We start from the raw sequence: 20,048 nt of genomic DNA on the forward strand, positions 1-20,048 counted from the left end.
ATCTGAAAATGATTTGAAATTCAAATTTCAGATTCTATAACAAAAACTGTACTGAAACAGAGCTACAGTCATTTCTTTATTGCTTGTGGCAAATTTCATACAACAGCAGTGTTAGTGTTGAGTAGCTGTGACGGAGACTATGGCACTTTCATGGCTTCACACTGCTTCTCCGTGCACTACAAATCACAGTGAAAAATGCATAGGTTGGAAGCATTTTGAGTGTCACACGTATTGCCTGTCTTTGTTCTGTGCTACTATAACAAAATACCAGACACTGCATAAATTATAATGAGCATGAATTTATTGGCACATGTTTCTGGAGACTTAGGCCAAGATCAAGGGGCTGGCATTGCGTGAAGGCCTTCTTGTTGTGTCATCTCATGGCTAAGGGCAAAGGTGGGCACAACAGAGAGAAAGGGGTTGATCTTTTATATCAAACCCATTCTCATGATAATAATATTACTTCATTCACTTCACCCCCATGGCCTAATCATCTCTCATTAAGCCCCATCTCCCAACACAATGCATTAGGAATTGAAATTTCAATACATGCTCTTTAGAGGACACATTCAGCACATACCACTGCGTTTTATCTTATTTTTTTTATTGTTATTGCATACGCATCTTGCCAAAATAAAACAAACAAGAAAATGAAGAGAAAAACAGATTTTGAATATCACATTTTAAAAATAGAATGGAAAGTAGATTATTTTGTTATCTAAATCAATTGTAAGCATTGTGTTTTATACATGTTATTACGTCATTGCTACTTTAAAAGAATACAACATAGGTCTACAGTACCAGACTAAATAATTGCCACACTATCTTTGATGTACAATACTCCCTGAGTCAGAAAAATTTGAAACTTTAAAACAAAATATCTCAGTATATTTTTCCCACAAAAGTCTGAAATGAATCTTCAACCAAAGTAAGTTTCCAAGTAGTTTGGTTTTTAGTCAAGCAAGAAAAGCCATTTACCAGGTGCAAGTTAATTATATTTTATTCCATTGTAGCAACAATAACAGCAAAAAGAAGATGTACAAAGAAAGTAAACTTGTTTAGATTATTAATCTTTCTGTGAGAACAGTTGCTTAATAAGTTGAGGATGGTAGGAGTCAATTTTGGATAAATTAAGAAAGAAGGAAAATAATTTCTAGTGTTTTTCTTTGGCTCTTGATGAGTTGACAGTTGTTACCAAACACTATTCAGTTGTTGATGTTTATTTGATAATTTAATACTGACTTTGAAGTGAATAACATGAATTCATAGCCTCTATGAATGGTCTGAGTAAAACTGCAGTCAAGAATATTTTGAAAGTCGAGAAAACTCAAATTCAGTGTAATCTGAAGTGGAATCTACTAAACTGTGTAACAACTGATGCTAGCAAAAGTGTTCAGAAAAAAGACAGTTGGACAAACTCATAAAGATTGTGAAAATATAAAGTGTTTAGAGGCAAAGGAAATTTATCAAAATGCTTACAGAGTAGCAGGAAGGGCAAGAATGTGGTAGAGCCTCAAGGACAAGTGGAACCAGGGACTGGAATGCTACCAAGCCTTCTCCCATTTCTGGTTCTCTCTGAGAGTTGGGTTTCTCTATCCTATTTTAGACTAGCTTTTTCTACATGCTTGGGTGGTTCACCAAAATGCCAGAACTTCATAACTTTGTTCCCAGAGAGCAACTATTAGTGACATTTTCTGGTTCCAAGTTTAAGAATTCTGAGAAAGTATACTGAATATAAAGAGGCTGGTGTCTACCCTATACCAGTCACCCATAGGGTAGGAGGCAGCCTCCATAGGAAAATAGCCACCTCCATTGAAACTAGTTGCTTAAAGCAGAGGAAAGAACACTTACCTGAAGAAAGGGATACTCTAGGCAGTTAAAACAGTTAATGTCCTTCACAATTTTCTAAGATATTTCTCTAGGCCAGCAGTTCTCAAAGTGTGGTTCACAAACGCCTAGGAGTCTGATCCTTTTAGATCTGTGGAGTCAAAGCTATTTTCATAATATTACTAAGATGTTATTTATCTCTTTTTTTGCATTTTGATTTTTCCATTGATGCTATAAAAGCAATTGTGGATAAAACTTCTGGTGCTTTAACACAAATGTAGGCAGTGGCACCAAACTATACTAGTAGTCATTGTATTACCACCATTCATGTCCTTATGAATGTCCTTAATGAAGCAGCAAAAATTCTTAATTTTTATAAAATCTTGATCTTGAACACACACCTTTTTCATATAAATGAATGAAAAGTAGGCATAAAGCATTTTTGCTGAATACCAAAGTAAGTGGTTGTTCCAAGGAAATGTATGTATGTGATGACTTGAATTCAAAGCTAACCTAGCCACTTTTTTATGAAACACTATTTTCACTTGAAAACATTATTAACAGACAAACTATGGTTATTTAGGCTTCAGTATTTGTGAGACATTTTCTCTATGAAGTCAGCATGTCATGTCAAACAAAACAAATTTGGCCAGGTGCAGTGACTCACACCTGTAATCCCAGCACTTTGGGAGGCTGAGTCTGAAGGATTGCTCGAGCCCAGGAATTCAAGACCAGCCTGGGCAGCACACAGAGACCCCATCCCTATAAAACATTAAAAAAAAAATTAGCTAGGCATGATGATACACACCTGTAGTTCCAGCTACTCAGGAGGCTGAAGCAGGAAGTTCGAGGCTACAGTGAGCCATGATCATGCCACTGCACTCCATCCTGGATCCTGGGAGACAGAGCAAGACCCTGTCTCAAAAAAAAAAAAAAGAAAAAGAAAAACAAATGAAAGAAAGGAAGAAGGGAAGGAAAGAAGGAAGGAAGGAGGGAAGGAAGGAAGGAAGGAAATAAAATAATTGACATTATTTGGTACCAATAAGATTCAAGCTTTCAAGGGAATATTAGAATTCTGGGAAACTTGTATTTTTTACTATTAGTTTGACGGTTTCCAACGATTAAAGATTTTTCTGATGATATAGGTGAAGATGTTAACAAATGTGACTTTTTGATATTGTATAATGAAATATGTTAAAATTTGAATGAACTTGGTGAACCAATACTTTCTATGTGACCAATGCATTATGATATAAAATCATGCAGGGATAAAAGATATATTCAAGATATAAGATAGATCAATGGATTTTAATTTGACAGAATATGAAAATTACACTGAAATGCTTTTGGATTCTGTATTGCACCAAACTTTTAAGAAACTACTGCTTGTTGAGTATTCATGTAGTATAAAAGAGGACAGATCACAATTATCTGAAGGGGATCTTAAAATGTTCCTTCAACCTAAATAAACAGTTTGGCCAGGAGTGGGAGGGCAGGTTCTTAATAAGTGTTAGGGGTATAAAGGGATCCTAAGACCAAAAAGGTTGAGAAATGCTACTCTAAACTATGCATATGTAAATTTCTAAGGATAAGGGACATTGTCAGTGTCTTTGAGTAGTAAGGAATCTAATTCTTCCAAATATTACCAAAATATTTGGCATGATTTTACTATTTTTATTTTTTATTTACTAATTTTTATTTTTATTTTATTAATTTATTAATTAATTTATTTATTTTTGAGATGGAGTCTCGCTCTGTCACCCAGACTGGAGTGCACTGGTGCAATCTTGACTCACTGCAAGCTCCCCTTCCTGGGTTCACCCCATTCTCCTGCCTCAGCCTCCCGAGTAGCTGGGACTACAGGCGCCTGCCACCATGCCTGGCTACTTTTTTTTTTTGTATTTTTAGTAGGGGTGGAGTTTCACCGTGTTAGCCAGGATGGTCTGGATCTCCTGACCTCATGATCCACCCACCTCAGACAGGTACTCACTCTGTTGTCAAGGCTGGAGTGCAGTAGCACTATCACAGGTCACTGCAGCCTCAGCCTCCTGGACTCAAGTGATTCTCTCATCTCAGCCTTCTGAGTAACTAGAACCACAGCACATATCACCACACCTGACTAATTTTTTTGTGTTTTGTAGAGTCAGGGTCTCCCTCTGTTGCCCAGGCTGGTCTTGAACTCCTGGGCTCAAGTAGTCCTCCCACCTTGGTCTCCCAAAGGGCTGGGATTACAGACATGAGCCACCATGTCCAGTCTGATTTTACTATTAATAACAATTTTTCAACATCACCATAATCATTTCTACCAAAAATAACAGCAAATATTTGTTAAGAGTCTACTCTGTCTAGGTTCAACTCCAAATAATTTCCATGCATTTAATACTTAAAACAATGCTTTGAAGTAATGGATTATTATTATCATCTCCATTTCACAAATTGGGAAACTGAGGGTTAGAGGGGTTAAGTAAGTTGCCTCAGTCCATGCAATCAGCAAGTTTCAAGCTTTCAACCACTACACAGTACTGTCAGTTGAGAAAGCCTCAATAGCACTGTTTCTTACTTTTATAGAACATATTCAGAGGCATGGCAAAAGACTAGGTCCAGGTTCTAAAACTGCACTGTCCATTTTGATTGCTACTAGCCACGTTTGGCTTTTGAACACTCGAAATTGAGATGAATTCATGTCAGAATTGTGATTTCCTACAAGTATAAAATATACACTAGAATTTGAAGATTTTGAATTTTTTTAATGTAAAATATCTCAATTTTTTATATTACCTGTCAAAATAATATTTTAGATACATTAAAGCATATTATTAAAATTAATATAACTTAGTTTTACTTTTTTAAAATGTGTCTACTAGAAATTTTTAAATTTCTATTTGGCTTGTAATTTATTTCTATTGGATAGTATTGTATCAACTCAATTAAGTTTTACACTAGTTTAAATAGAAGATTTCATTATGTGCGTCACATCCAAGAAGGAGTTTCTTCCTTCCTGAAATATTGTCAGGGCTGTAAACCAAAAGGTATTTGAGACAGGTCTTCATCAGTTTAGAAGTTTATTTTGCCAAGGTTAGGGACATGTCCATGACACAGCCTCAGGAGATCCTGAGAGCATGTGCCCAAAGTAGTTCAGGACACGACTTGGTTTCATATGTTTTAGGGAGACAGAAGACATCAGTCAATACATGTAAGACGTACATTGTTTTGGTCCGGAAAAGCAGGACAACTCGAACTAGGAGCTTCCAGGTCATAGGTGAATTCAAAGATTTTCCAACTGGCAATTGGTTGAAAGAGTTGATCCAAAGACCTGGAATCAATAGAAGGGAGTGTCTGGGTTAAGATAAGGGGTTGTGGAGACCAAGGTTCTTATTATGCAGATGAAGCCTCCATGTAGCAGGCTTCAGAGAAAATAGATTGTAAATGTTTCTTATCAGACTTAACGAGTCTGTTTTGTCAGTCTTAAGGTCTCCATTTTAAAGTTAATGATGATCGTCTATGCCTGAATTCCAAAGGGAGGAGGATTAATGAGGCATATCTGACCTCTATTTCCCATCATGGCCTGAACTAGTTTTTCCAGTTAACTTTGGAATTCCCTTGACCAAGAGGAAGGGTCAGTTGGGTTGGTTGCGGAGCTTAGAATTTTATTTTTGGTTTAGAGGGCTTTATTCTTAATTAAAATAAAAATTACTGACACATGGTTTATTGTCCTCAAGTACCCCATGCAGCCTCAAACAATGTTATTTAAATCAGAGAAATTATCATGTTTCATCATACTCTTTTAAAATTGCCCCATTCAAGCAGATTTTCTTAACTGAGTTCCAAATTTACCCTTTTGCACATATTGCACTACTTCCTTTAATCTTTTTTGCCATTAAAATTAAAAATTGGAGTTAAGAAGAGAAAAGCAAAGTAATGGGGAGAAGTGTGGCAGACTCAAAGAAAATATTTTGCAATGCCTCTTGGAGAGAGAGAAATAAAGCCAAGACAAAATATATCAGGGTCTTGAGGCTGCTGCATTTTTGCCTTTGGGAAGGAGGGTGAGGTAGGGAAGGGGCTGACAGAGATAGGTTAGAGCTTTCCACTGCAGCTCAGTTGTAGCAGGAGAGTGATTACTAAAGACAGAGCCCAAGACACATAGTTCTGTGTGTCAAGAAATACCCACAGCAGGTATTAATGTTTTCTTCTTGTATTTTATTTTTTATTTTTTCTAAGACAGAGTTTCGCTCTTGTCGCCCAGGCTGGAGTGCAATGATGCGATCTCAGCTCACTACAACCTCTACCTCCTGGGTTCAAGCGAGTCTCCCACCTCAGTCTCCCAAGTACCTGAGCTTACAGGCATGTGCCACCATGCCCAGCTAATTTTTGTATTTTTAGTAGAGATGGGGTTTCACCATGTTGGCCAGGCTGGTCTTGAACTCCCGACCTAAGGGGATCTGCCCACCTCAGCCTCCCAAAGTGCTGGAATTACAGGCATAAGCCACCATACCCAGCCATTTTCTCCTTGTATTTTAGAACACTTAATTTTTTAATGTACCCCAAAGCTTCTCCTCTAATAATGGCTGACATCTATTGGTACTTAGAACACACCTTGGCCGGGCGTGGTGTAATCCCAGCACTTTGGGAGGCCAAGGCAGGTGGATCTCGAGGTCAGGAGATCGAGACCATCCTGGCTAACGTGGTGAAACCCCATCTCTACTAAAAATACAAAAAAATTAGCTGGCGTGGTGGCAGGCGCCTGTAGTCCCAGCTACTCTGGAGGCTGAGGAAGAAGAATGGCGTGAACCCAGGAGGCGGAGCTTGCAGTGAGCCGAGATCACGCCACTGCACTCCAGCCTGGGCAGCAGAGCAAGACTCCATCTGAAAAAAAAAAAAAAAATAAGAACACACCAAGCCTCTCACATATATAATCCATTCAATCTTCCCTGTAATGCCAGGAGGAAACTGTCCTATGCTTGTACCACTATTATATTTTGGAAGCACAAAACTTGTCTGATTTCACAGGTTCATAGCTAGAGAGGAATTTTGCCTCACAATGACCTCAAGTCTCACCCATATCTGATTTTTATAATATTTCAATGAGACTTTGGATTTTAGATGCTGGAATGGGTTAAGGCTTTGGGGGCTGTTGGGGTGGATGGAGTGAATGTATTTTGCATGTGACAGGACATGAATTTTGAGGGAGCCAAAGGGTGAAATGTTATGAACTGAATGTGTCCCCCAAAATTTACATGCTGAAGCCCTAACCCCCAATAGACTATAGTTGAAGATAGGGCTTTAAGTAAGTAATTAAGGTTAAATGAGGTTATATAGATGGGACTCTAATCCAACAGGACAGGTATCCTTATAAGAAGAGGAAGAGATACCAGGAGTGTGCACATACAGAGAAAAGGTCATATGAGAATATAGTGAGAAGACAGCCGCCTGCAAGACAAGGAGAGAGGTCTTACCAGAAACCAATACTGCCAGCACCTTTGAAACAGGAATAATACAGGGTAGTCACAGGAGAATAGAAAATTCCAGACAGCAGTTTTGCACGACTAGCAAAAGGAAACTGTTGAAATAGCTGCAGAAGCTAGGAACTGATAAGACCCTCAAAACCCAAGGTATGGACCCAGCTGGCTAAGACCAATTGGATCCAACATGGCACTGGATTTCACCTAGATTTCTCCCAGGACCTCATTATATTATTGTTAACATTATCAATTACATACCCACCAGTGCCATGACAGTCCTGAGAACACCCATATTTGGTGTAAAAAAAATAGGTGGCACCACAGTTCTGAGAAACCTCTAAATTTTTCCAGGAATTTTAATGAATATTCCACCCCTTGGTTAAAGAAGCCCATAAAGACAGCAACTCCAAACTCCATCAAACAACTCTGTCTTAAGTACTCCCACGATCCCCTTTCTTGAGTATATGCTTTTCACTTTGCAATAAATCTCCTACTGTCACTATTTTCTGACTCATTCTTGAATTCCTGCTTGCAATGGTGTCAAGAGCCTGAACACTGGTATCACCTTGGCCTTAGACATCCAACTTCCATAACATGGAAAAAATACATTTATGTTGTTTAAACCACCTAGTTGGTGATGTTCTGTTATGGCAGCCCTAGCAGACTGATACAGAAACAAAGGAATAGAGGTGCCAAGTAATTAATTAGAATCACTCAGTTAGTAGATGGCAGAGGGGATTAGGACCCAACCTCTAACCACTGCAGCTCTCTCAGCCAAGTTATTCTCTCACTTAAGCCAAGAGTCCAGATGAAACCATCTCATGATATAAAGAATCCAGAAACAACACTTCTATATTATCTAAAATGTATTATCTAAAATTATAAAATATAATATATTCAGGATGTAAAAATCTATGTCAGCCAAGAGCATTTTTTTTTTGGTAAAATATTAAAAGTCCACAACACTAAAAATTCATTTTAACAATGATCAAAAAAGAGTCAAAGTCAGTAAAAGGTAGATTTATGTGAGATTTTATCCCAGTGGAGTATTATAAAAGAACTAAGAATTCTACTAAAAAAAAAATGGCTTTTGCTGTAAGCCATAACTAAGGGTTACATGCAAATTCCATCCCTGACCCCACTGAGGAGTACTAGTTCCCCTGCTATTATATCTCATTGCATCCCTTAGTTTCCTTCAAAGTTTTATTCTGTATAAGTATTTCTCAGTTTCTTACTTTGTAAAATTTGGATAATAATAGTATTTGGGGGGAGAAAAGATAATTTTTCTCTCTACCCCTTATGAGTTCTAAGCTGGGATCCCCTATAACAAAAGACAGATTAACAACAACAAAAACCCCACAAGGTTATTAACATGTATATTTCATATATATGTATAGGAGATAGTCAGGGAATTAGTAATTTTCAAAGAGGTGACTTTGAATTCAAACTTAAATACCATCTTCAGCTGAAACAAAGAAAGAGGAGTATGGGGGTAGGGGTGCAGTTATGAGGAAGTGACCAGGTAAAGCATGGCAAACAAAGGTAAAGTTTGTTATGCATATTTAAGTCAGAGCCCTCTCCATTGATAAGAGTTTCCAGTAATTTAGTGCCATCCTTTTCTTCCTAGAATCCAGAGGAAGACATTTTTACAAATGAAAATTTCCTTTATAGATTTAAATTCACCCTACAAAAAGCTAATTCCACTCTGTTCTCAGAGTTGCTCCTATAGCTGCTGTTTCTCAAACAAATGCTTATACTGAAAAGGCATATTCTGAAGTGGCACATTCCGGTCTTCTACAGTATCTATCTCACAAAGTTAGAGTGTAGAAATGTAAACACATGACTGTACATAAAATGCTTGAAATAATTAATAAATTTTCATCATTATTATTATTGTAGCATTTAATATAATGTTATTGCATATGTCTTTGTGATTATTCATTCAATGTTTAACTCCCCACTACTAGAAAATACGTTTCCTGGTGCAGGGATAATTAGCCCCTGTGGCACATATCACAATGTTCCCTGCTATAGAGTTCTCGTCTCTATCCGAGCACACAAAAATAACATGCTTTCTTGCTTTCTTGAAGTTGGGCACGGCCATTGACTTGCCTTAGCCCATAAAATATGAACAGAATTGTCACTTTTAGGTGGAAGATTTAAATACTTAATTCTCCACTTCTCTCTTTCCCTAACTCAGTGGATGTGAAATGGTTAGAGGTGGAAGTTATTTGAGTCACCGGCAGGGACTGCAGCAACCTCAATTCTTGCCTCGGAAGGAAGAATATAATTGAGGGGCATAAGGCAGAATAAGAGACTGAGGCAAGTTTCAGAGCAAGAGTGGAAGTTAATTAAAAAGCTTTAGAGCAGCAAGAAAGGAAAGCACAGTTGGAAGAGGCCTAAGAGGGCATCTTGGACGTCAAGTGCCCCATTTGACCTTGGACTTAGGGTTTTACATGCTGGTCTACTTCTGGCATCTTGCATTGCTTTAATGCCCCCAGAAGGTCATATACCAGTTAAACTCCACCATTTTGCATCTTAATGCACATGCTTGAGTTCAGTCACCCACCTCCTTAGATCTTATTGGAAGCTGCTGATTACCAGTTTCATGTGTTCCCTATTTATGGGGAGATGGCCATTCCCTCGTGCCAGCTGTAACCAATTATTATTTTAGAGAGACAGTTAATAACTGCCTGGCCATCACATGATGGTTACCTGACTTTCCTGGTGGGGTGTGGCGGGAGCCCTCTGCTGCCCCACTCATGCCTATCTAGCTACCTACTGTAACAAAAGCAGGTTTCGATATGGCGATACAACACTGATCCTGAGGACAGCTACTCTGAGGAGTAACCTGGATCCATAGTAGACTCTGACGAGCAAAAAATAAACCATTATCGCTTAAGCTTGGGAGACTTTGGGCTGGTTTGTTACAGCAGCATAACCTACACTACCCTGGCTATTACAACCATTGTATTCCCATTGCCTAGCATAAGGGCTGGCATAAAATAAGTGATTAAATATGCTCTGACTAAATTAATAAATTAAAATTTTTAATCAGCAATTAAAATGAACTATTTTAATCAAAGAAATTATTTCAACTCTATCCTGCGTACAATAGCAAAGTTTTGGAAATTTTCACTGATTAGTGTGTAGGGGTCATGATTCTTTGAGTACCAAACCATTATCTTAGATATCAAGGTTAGAGTTACACATGCTTTGCACTCCGGAAAGACTCCTTCAAGTTTTGCTGAATTTCAATTGAATAAATTTTTTCTGTGAAGTGGTCTTCAAAAACCTATATTTCTGCCATAGAGTCACTTACTTAACCTGCCCTATTTAAAGGGGCTAGTGCCTGATAGAATGTCGCTGCATAACTCCATCTGTGTGTGGTCCCTGCATCCATGACAACCAAAACCCAGATGCAGAAATTGTTCCTAATCACATAGATTACCCTAGAAACCGGAAGGGCCTTGAAGTCAAAAGCATTCAGAGAACATGTTGAACAAATTGAATTTGCAGTTTATCTGGCCAGGGAGGATGGAGAGGGGATGGGCACTTGGTCTGAGTATTTTTTGTTTCTCATTCCAACAGAAATTAATAGATTTACCAAAACAAAGAGAAAAAAATATGATCCAAATTTAATCTGGTTGTGGAAGCGTGAGCAAAATCTACAAGTGGTAGTGTGATAGAGTCAGGCAGAGGAATTGACCATAGATAAGGTGCTCAGGCCTCCTAGAGTCAGCTTCTGGTATGTGAGAAAGAAGTGAGAACAGAGCCCATGGCATATGAAGAAGATATTACAGAAAAAAGAAAGCTGCCTTCCACGCAAATCATTTCTTTACAAAGGCTTGTTAACTCCTGCAGTGCCCCAGCTCTAGTGACTAGGGGACCAATAGGTTCATTAATAACAGAATTGGGAGAGAACCTGGCATCTGCTTTGATCGAAGTGTGAGAATTAAGCAAGCCTAAAGTGTAGCAAGAGCAGGGAGGGAACTGAATGAAAGGTCAGTTCTAATCTGTAGGCTTTGGAGAAGCTTTAGGCTCTTGAGAGGGAGTAGAGTACAGAGGCTGAGCGGGGTGGCTGGGCAGGCATCTTATCATTACTCGCGAGTTGTGTGAACTCGGGCAAGTTAAACTTCTCTGTGCTTCTACTTTCTCCCCTGAAAACGAGGACATAATCTCCAAAGATTGTTGTGAGAACTAAATGACTTGGTTGATTCCTGAACAGCACGTTGTCCAGTGCCTAGCACATAGCAATCACTCAAGAAACGTCAGCCTTTATTATGGGCCTAGTGCACAAACTATTCTTACCAGTTATGCGACCTTGAGAACATTGTCTTCTCTGTGCCTTCATTTTCTCACCTGTAAAATGGAATAATAATAATTCGTAGAAGGATTCATGAAACAACGCCTAGTAGGGTGTCTGGCTTAGTTATCCCACCTGACAGTATTTTCTTCTAGTAAGAAGCTGAATACAGCGGCAGACATCCTGGTTCAGGCCCCAGGAAGCTCAGCCGGGTTTAATGTGGATGAGGGTTTAATGATGTACACGCACAAGTGTTTGGACAAATGAAGAAGGTCCTCATTCTTGGAACATGTGCCGGTTCTCCGAGGGAACTCCTAAAATGGCATAAGGTCACCTTTTTAAAGGCTGTAAGCTCATGTAAGAAAAGCTGAGCTAGATTCCTAAGGGCAGAGATGTGCTCACATGTCTTCGCATCCCTAGTTCCCAGCACAGTGCAAGGCGCTGCAAACATTTGCTGAACCCAGGGTCTCGTGTCTTGACTGTCCAGCAGAGGCCGCTCTGGGCCGGGGCTCTCGGGATCTGAGGGCTGAGAGAAGGAAGGCCAGGGGGTGGCCCTGTCATCGCCGCGGGGCCCGGGTGGGAGGGGTTTGGCAGCGGCAGGCGCGGCGGCGGCGGCGGAGGCGGCCCCGGGCTCGGGCGGCTGGGATGGAGCAGAAGCGCGCGGAGCACCGGAGGGCACGCAGCTGACGGAGCTGCGCTGCGTTCGCCTCGTTTACCTCGCGTCCTCCACTGGAGCTCTTCGCGCCTCCCGGCTCCCACCGCAGCCCACCCGGCAGAGGAGTCGCTACCAGCGCCCAGTGCGCTCTGTCAGTCCGCAAACTCCTTGCCGCCCGCCCCGGGCTGGGCACCCAATACCAGGCTACCATGGTCTACAAGACTCTCTTCGCTCTTTGCATCTTAACTGCAGGTAATTGGCGCCATCCTCCCGGAAGGGCAGGTCGCGGGGTGGGCCCCAGTAGCTAGCGCGGGGTCGGGGCTGAAGCTAGGAGATCCGGCAGTGAGTCGCCGCGCGCCTCCGGGTGAGTGCGCAAGTGTGTGCGCACTTAGATTTGGGGTGACGTGCACCTTTGGCGGTCCCGAATCGTACCGAGGGAGGGGACGATGGGGTCCTTCCTGCCGCAGCCCGCGCCCGCACAAACTCCAGCTTTGTAGAACAGGTGGCTGGCTGAGCTGCGTGTTCGAACCCAGAGTGGGCAACACGGACTGCGCCTCAAGGCTTCTCTTTCTTCACCAGGGTTTCGGAGCGCACTCTGCCAAAGTACGGGACCAGACTTCTTGTTGCGGTTGGGCCCTGGAAAGGATGAAAAAGCCGGGGAAGTGGGGGTGGGAGGTTCACATCTGGGAAGGCTTCAGCAGCGGCTGCGCGCCTGGCGGGGCTGGTTTGCTTTCTCGAGTCTTGGCGGTCTCTGATCTCCGGCGTCCCTTCCTAGTTATGCTTAGGATGATGTGGCACTAACAGCAGCGGCCCGGCCTTGGTCAGGCTCGCAATCGTCACTGGGGGTAGCAAGGCTACCTTCTGCCCCAGAGCTCCCCAAAAACGTATCCCATAGAAGAAACTATTAACTTGGCTAGACTAGCATCCTCTCCCCTCCCCCTGCACCACCTCTGAAAGGCTTCGTAGGAGCCACTCTCGGGTTTCGGGACCACAGACGGCGACGACCTCTGGCAGCGGGGATGGGGAAGAGGGGAGCCAGACGACTGAGCTCGGCTTGGCGGGGACCGGGGAGAGATTCAGAAAGACGCTTTGAATCTAGAGTTCAGGTACCTATTTTTTCCAGAAAACGTCTCCCGAAAAGGGACAACTGGCTGTGGATATGGTGCTGCTGGGAAAAGTAGCCCGACTGCGCGGCCACTGGCATTTTCAGTTTAAATGTGACCCAAAGTCACATAGCGCAAACCGATTCTACTCATGCTTTAGTCTGTATATCCTCCCTCTGAGTTCGTCGGGTTCCTACAGTTGTGGACACGAGTCGTCGCAATCCCTTGAAAAGAAGCTAGCGGTTTTCAGGCAGCTCACAGTGGGTAATGCAGTTATAAGGAAAAGTTTCCCAACTTGAAACTATAGCGTATTTTCTCTACTTACTGAACGTCCGTCTGCGAAAACCTCTTTCTCGCTGGTATCTCGGCACGGTTTGGAGACGCGTCCGCGGACAGTTCCCGAATACTCGCAGGCGGCTTTGGCTGCCCAGCCTCGGGCTGAGCTGAGAGAGCCTGGGTCCGGCAGGTGTAATAGGCAGCGGAGCTCCCGGCTGGCTGCGGGTGGTAATTCCTGTAATCCTCAAAGCAGGAGATTTTTACGTAATGACACGGAAGGTACCTTTACTTCTCCTCACTCAAAAATCTTTTCTTGAGGTTCAGAAACCCTTGAGTGAGTCAGTAGAGAGAGGTTCGTTTGCAAATTTGATTTAGTGGCTTGTCTTGTTTATTTAATCATTTCCTTTTTTGAACAGCTCTGGCAGTTGTCAAAACCGGGATTAACCCTAACAAACAGTGTATTGTAGCTTCCCCACCCCCACCCCAAGAAGCTCTTTTTTCTTTTTCTTTTTTTTTTTTTATTCAGCGTTACAGTTTAGCTCCGCTATTCCGGGAGGAATATCACCCTTGACCCACCGCTAGAGCGAGGAGACTGGTGGGCCAGGGACCGGCTGAGCACCACTCCTACCCCCACGCACTAATTAGGATCAGAGCCCAGATGGTCACAGCCTTCCAGCTGTGAGGCTCGAGACTCAGGAAGACATACTGCCTCATTTCCCTAGTTATGCTTCGAGGTGCATATCCCAAGCTGAAAATGATGAAGCTAATGGACGCTGCATTCCCCCTGAAGTTTGTGCCTTTGAAGGAATCTCTTTAAGACGTCAGTTTGTTGTTAGAGCTACTTTGCAATAAATCGTCCGAAAAAATAATATAAAAATTGGCATAAATACCTCATGAGATTCTTTGCACCTTAATTCTAAGGTGTTTTCAGAATGTAAAATATCATTTTTAAAGAAAAAAATAGACGTGTTGGTAAAGAAGAAAGGGATGAGGGCTCTTGAAGTGAAAGTGGCACATGTGTTTTGGGGGCTTGTCCCAGAACTCCCCTAGCAAATCTCTAGTTAGTTTCACCAGGCTTTGTGTCTTTTCTGTTTCCTTCTCATTTTCCCCCCCTAGCCATAGGCTTCAACAATATTTCTGTAAAATTCTTAAGGTGATACTTTCTTGAGCCAGGAACAGCGTTAGGCAGGGGCCTGTTTTTTGGCTCAACAAATCCTCTCAAAGTATACATAGTATTTCCTCCAGCACATACAATGGATACTTGCAAATATGTGTGCGTTGTCAACAAGCCAACAAGGGTAGATCTCTACATGTATTTACTCGGGTATATATAAATATATTTATATATTTTTAGACAAAGGGTCTAGCTCTGCCACCTAGACTGGAAGTTCCACTGCAACCTCAGCCTCCCCATCCTCTCACCTCAACCTCCTGAGTAGCTGGGACTACAGGCTCACACCACCATAGGCAGCTAAATTTTTTTATTTTTTGTAGATATGGGGGGTATTCCTATGTTGCCCAGGTTGGTCTTGAACTCCTGAACGTAAGTGATCCTCCCACCTTGGTCATCCAAAGTACTGGGATGACAGATGTGAGCCACTGTGCCCAGCCTCACTTCTATTTCTGAAAGGAGAGAGAAATCTTAGATGGTCTTCAGTTCTCTCAAGGTTGATTATGGTAGAAAACTAGATGTCTATTCTATAAACCATTTTCAAACACTTCTTATGCCAGGATAAGGCATATTGGAGTACTGATTCCAGATTAAAATACAAACCAGAGCCTCCAACCTTTATCCCCAAAACCAAGAAGGGAAGGAGAATGGCAAGCCCCTGGTAGCTTCCACATTTATCCCTCTCCTGCTCCCCTCGGGATTCTCTTCCTTTGTTCTTGCCACCATGGTTGTTACATTCAAGTGTTTTTTTTTTTTTTTTTTTTTTTGAGACGGAGTCTTTCTCTGTCTCCCAGGCTGGAGTGCAGTGGCGCGATCTCAGCTAACTGCAAGCTCCGCCTCCCGGGTTCACCCCATTCTCCTGCCTCAGCCTCCCGAGTAACTGGGACTACAGGCGCCCGCCACCACGCCCGGCTAATTTTTTTTTGTATTTTTAGTAGAGACGGGGTTTCACTGTGTTAGCTAGGATGGTCTCGATCTCCTGACCTCGTGATCCACCAGCCTCGGACTCCCAAAGTGCTAGGATTACAGGTGTGAGCCACCGCGCCCGGCCACATTCAAGTTTTTTATGGCCCTATTTATTTAAAAACTCCCTCAGTGAAGTATGAGATATGTTAGAACTTTCAAAGGCATTTTCTGAATACTCAAGAAGGACAAAAAGGAAAGACACTAGGTAAGAGAGGCACAAACCTCATGGTCCTATTTCTACCGCCCTGGGTCTGCTCTGTTTGCCCCTGTCTCCTCTCAGGACCTTCCACCCATTACCCAGGCACCCTGCGCAGACGTATTGGTCCCTTGGTGATTAAGATGTAGATCACCAGAGAGCTAGATTCCCAGTCTGCCACTCAGCTAGGGATCCTATTTGTATTCTGGATCTGGTAGATACCTCTTCTCCAGGTAACTAACATCTAGAATGTCCTTATCCTTGAAGGAAGACTTACTTCACCCTGCACATTTATGACTCTGTACTTGATACATGTCAGCTTAGTAGCCTTATCACACATATATTAAAATACACAAAATTGTGCACACACGTAAAGGAACAGGAAGGCTGATTATGATTTGTTGGGGGTGGTTGTGAAGAGTCACTTGCATTCCTTAGCCTGAGAAACTCCTATTCCCCTGAAATCTGTGGTCACAGTCAAAGATGTGACATTTCCTTCACATGAAAACTGACCTGAGAAGGTGGATGAACACTCTCTGTTGTTATCTGATGCATTTACAGAGGCAGTGTTTCAAGATGTTAAGTGTGTAGATTCTGCAGCTAGATTGCCTAGGTAGAAATCTAAGTTTTACTACTTACTAATTATGTGATTGAGGACAAGTACATTAACCACTCTGCATTTTTTTATCTACAAAATTTGGAGAATAAAAAATTGGAGTTATTGAAAGTGTTCAATAACTGAATATACCTATAGGTATACAGTGCTGGAGACATAGCAAATGCTCAATAAGTGTTAGCTGTTGTTATTGCTATTATTTTTATTAATGAGGTGTACTATATGCTGCACTAATTAGGTCATCCTCTCCAAGAGCAGAGTTTATGTGTTTGTACTTGGACTATGTAAATCAAAGATCTCAACTAATATTCCAGTGCAGTGCCAGCTGTTCCAGCAAACCAATGTGCAAATTAAGAAAATATTCAGCTGAGCCTACTAAATGCCTAATTTGAAAAGGTTAATAATGTGCCAACTCAGATTTAGTGCAAGAGTCCAAAAAATGCTCAGTAACAAATAGATGTAAAGTCTCACCAAGGACTTTATTTCTTCCATAGAAACTTTTGCAAACTGGTGTGTTTCAAAAACTCAACTCAGCTAAACCTTAAAGGTCAGGTCCCCAGAGCTACAAACTTGAGATAATTCAGATTAATAACTTAGGAAAAAACAGGTCATTTTGTCTGAATGCTCCAAAACAATAGCAATAATCAATAATTGGCGTATCTCTAATTTAACTTCAGCATTTGACCCCAGTCAAATTGTGCATGTGTTTTCATGAGAAAAATATTGGTCAAATATTATACTGTTTAAGCAGACTTTCTTAAGCAATAATTTACCCTAAGGGGATTATAGCACCCCACCGGAAGCAATGGACAGCAACATTTTTTAAGTGTTTTCAAAATGAATTTGACTGTCTTAAATCTAAATGAAGGAATCCTGCAATAACAGTTACAACAGTTTGCTTCCGTTTGGAAGTATGTATCACTAAAATTGGGCACATTAGTTTAGAAATCAAACTTATTTGTCTTGTTCATAAGATATCAAATAAAGCAGTTTCTTGGAAAAATTGATGTTTTATGTACAAGACAGTGGTAATTCTGAGAAGAGGTGGGCAGATAGTGAATGTCTGCTTTATCCAATGTTTGCTTTTTGCTTAGAAATACAGAGCTAATAGGTTGTCATCTAGTTAATCTGCAAGCCGGGCAACTATTCAGTAAGATTGATTTGTGTATGTAGTTCATGACATTTCTTTTTTTAGTTACAGCTTAAATTATTTAAATGATAGGGTTGATGTAACATTGTATTTTCTGATGTGTGAATCTTTAAATGTTCCTCATAATCCTTTACACCAGCATGGCCAATTTCTTTCACCTGTTTTAACATGGCTTATAGATGTTGGGAACTTTGCCGTTGTATAAGTAATAGAAGTCTTTAAAATGAAATAGACAATTATAGAATTTGTCTCATCTGTGCTTTTCATTGGTGCAGGATGGTATAATGTCAATTGAAAATAGTCTTAATTTTCCTTTGGCTAGTATTGCCAAATTTAGCAAATAAAAACAAAGGTTGTCCAGTCAAATTTGAATGTAAAATAAACAGTGAATTCTAAGTACGTTCCATGCAATATTTGGGACATACTTAGACCAAATCTTTCTTCGTTGTTTATCTTAAATTCAGATTCAACTGGTTGTCTTGTTTTTTAACTGCCAACCATACTTTTGGCCTTTCATCTGCAGTTCATTTATACAGTGACTTTGATACAGGATTAGCTTTATTTTGAAGCCTGCCTCATGGGGCTTTAGTTACCCTGCACCATTTCATTAGAAATAATCTGTTCATGGGAAAACATGGAGATTTAAGAGCAGCTCTCTGGGTTAGCAACTATATGGATTAGGATTTAGAGGCAGCATTCATGCCAATGAGATATTTTGATTCTGATTATATATCCATTAACTAACTGTGTATTTCTGAACATTGATGGGATTTCTATAGCCTCCCTAAATGACTTTAACCCCCTTTGACTCTTCCTTTATATAAAAAAGTATATTTTTAATGGTAGCAATGATCTTGCTATAGGGGCTGGGACTCGAAGCCTTCTGGACTCTTTTTTTTTTAAAAGAAAGTTATGATTAAAACTGAAAGCTTTGAATTTCAGTGCTGTCTTTTGTGCCGGGATCTTGAGAAATCTCACAAATATTAATTATATAAGGTTTGCATAATCCCTGCTGGATAAGTCTATTGGTATTACTTGGAAGCTGTGGCTATATAAAGCCTTAAGCAATATATTATATAGAATTTTAAGACAGATGTTTAAAAAAATCCTTTGATCAATTGAACTGTGGTGGATATTTGTACCTTTTATACCTAAGGCAAAAAATCTGTGAATACCTTACTGTTAAGTGGAAAAAATATTAAGATAAATTACCAGGTGTGATATTTAGAAAACATGTCTATTCAATACAAAATAAGGTGAGTGGTGGAATACACCTTTGATGATAACATCTTCCACTTACATTCCAAATTCCAACATTTGATTTTCTTTTCAATGAACAAGGAAATAAGGACCTGGGAACTTTAGTGCAGGTGTTAAACATGAAAGGAATTAGATGAGAGAGGGTTTTGTTTATTTGTGTGTTTTTTTTGTTTTGCTTTGTTTTGGCCATGGTTATAAACTTGGAGCTACCATTCAGACTTCCTAGAGGTTAGAACACCTTATATTTCCTAATACGAAGTTAACAAAATACATGTTACCTTTTATGTTGTGATATTTTTACCAGGGGTAGTACACAAGTGTAACTTCATTACTTACAGAGTTTATTCACCCACTATTGTATCCATAATGGATAGTTATTGGTCCTCTATCCTTTATGACATGGTTTTAGTTTTGTAGGAAAAGCTTTTGTGATCTGTCTTAGTTCATCCAGGCTGCTATAACAAAACACCATAAACAGGGTGGCTTATAAACAATATTTATTTCTTACAGTTCTAGAGACTGGGAAGTCCAAGATCAGGGCATCTGCAGGTTCTGCGTCTGGAGGGGGCTGTCTTTCTGGTTCACTAGCTGTGTCTTCCTCATGTGGTGGAAGGGGTAAGGCAGCCCTCTGGGGCCTCTTTTATAAGACACTATCCTCATGATCTAACCACTTCCTAAAGACCCCACCTCCTAATACCATCTTTACCTTGGAGATTAGGATTTCAACATATGAATTTTTTTCAGAATGCAAATATTGAAACCATAGCACAATCCCACAGATAGACAGCAGATAGATACCTCAATTAACTGGTGTTGACCATTATTTGATTGGTCCATACTGTAGGACCACTCCATACTATAGGACTCTTGCTTTGTACTGTAATTGGATTCTTCAGGAAGAACAGTAACAATTATTTTAAAGATTAAAGGGTGTCTGTTTATTTAGTATGTTAGTTACAATGCGCTGTCTGTATGTATTTAGGGCGATGTTTAAGATCCCAGTCATTCTATTGAGTTAATGTAATGTGTCTTATTAGGAGAGGATTTCAGTATATCTCAGAAT

General features: G+C 40.6%; 1 protein-coding gene and 1 long non-coding RNA gene across 5 annotated transcripts in view; one reads left to right on the forward strand and one right to left on the reverse strand.

Moving 5' to 3' along the window:
- The window catches only part of PARM1 (prostate androgen-regulated mucin-like protein 1), a 169,216-nt gene that overhangs the window by 39,854 nt on the left and 109,314 nt on the right, over positions 1-20,048 (forward strand). Inside the window, exons 1-2 of one of the 4 annotated variants that reach the window (XM_055384497.2) lie at positions 12,181-12,499; positions 19,496-19,600. The exons of 1 other annotated variant lie outside the window; for it this stretch is intronic. In XM_055384497.2, the coding sequence (XP_055240472.2) occupies positions 12,457-12,499; positions 19,496-19,600 (148 nt within the window). In that variant the 5' untranslated portion in view covers positions 12,181-12,456. Of the gene's footprint in view, positions 1-12,180; positions 12,500-19,495; positions 19,601-20,048 lie in introns of those variants that run through there. 2 more of the 4 variants (XM_055384496.2, XM_004038835.5) reach the window with 2 other exon arrangements.
- LOC129532992 (uncharacterized) lies at positions 754-11,678 on the reverse strand. Its single transcript, XR_008678983.2, has 3 exons — positions 11,598-11,678; positions 5,032-5,140; positions 754-2,742 (listed from the first exon to the last, which is right to left on the reverse strand). It is a non-coding gene; the product is annotated as an uncharacterized lncRNA (long non-coding RNA).

The sequence above is a fragment of the Gorilla gorilla genome, chromosome 3, assembly GCF_029281585.2.
Source record: "Gorilla gorilla gorilla isolate KB3781 chromosome 3, NHGRI_mGorGor1-v2.1_pri, whole genome shotgun sequence".
Taxonomy (NCBI): Eukaryota; Metazoa; Chordata; class Mammalia; order Primates; family Hominidae; genus Gorilla; species Gorilla gorilla.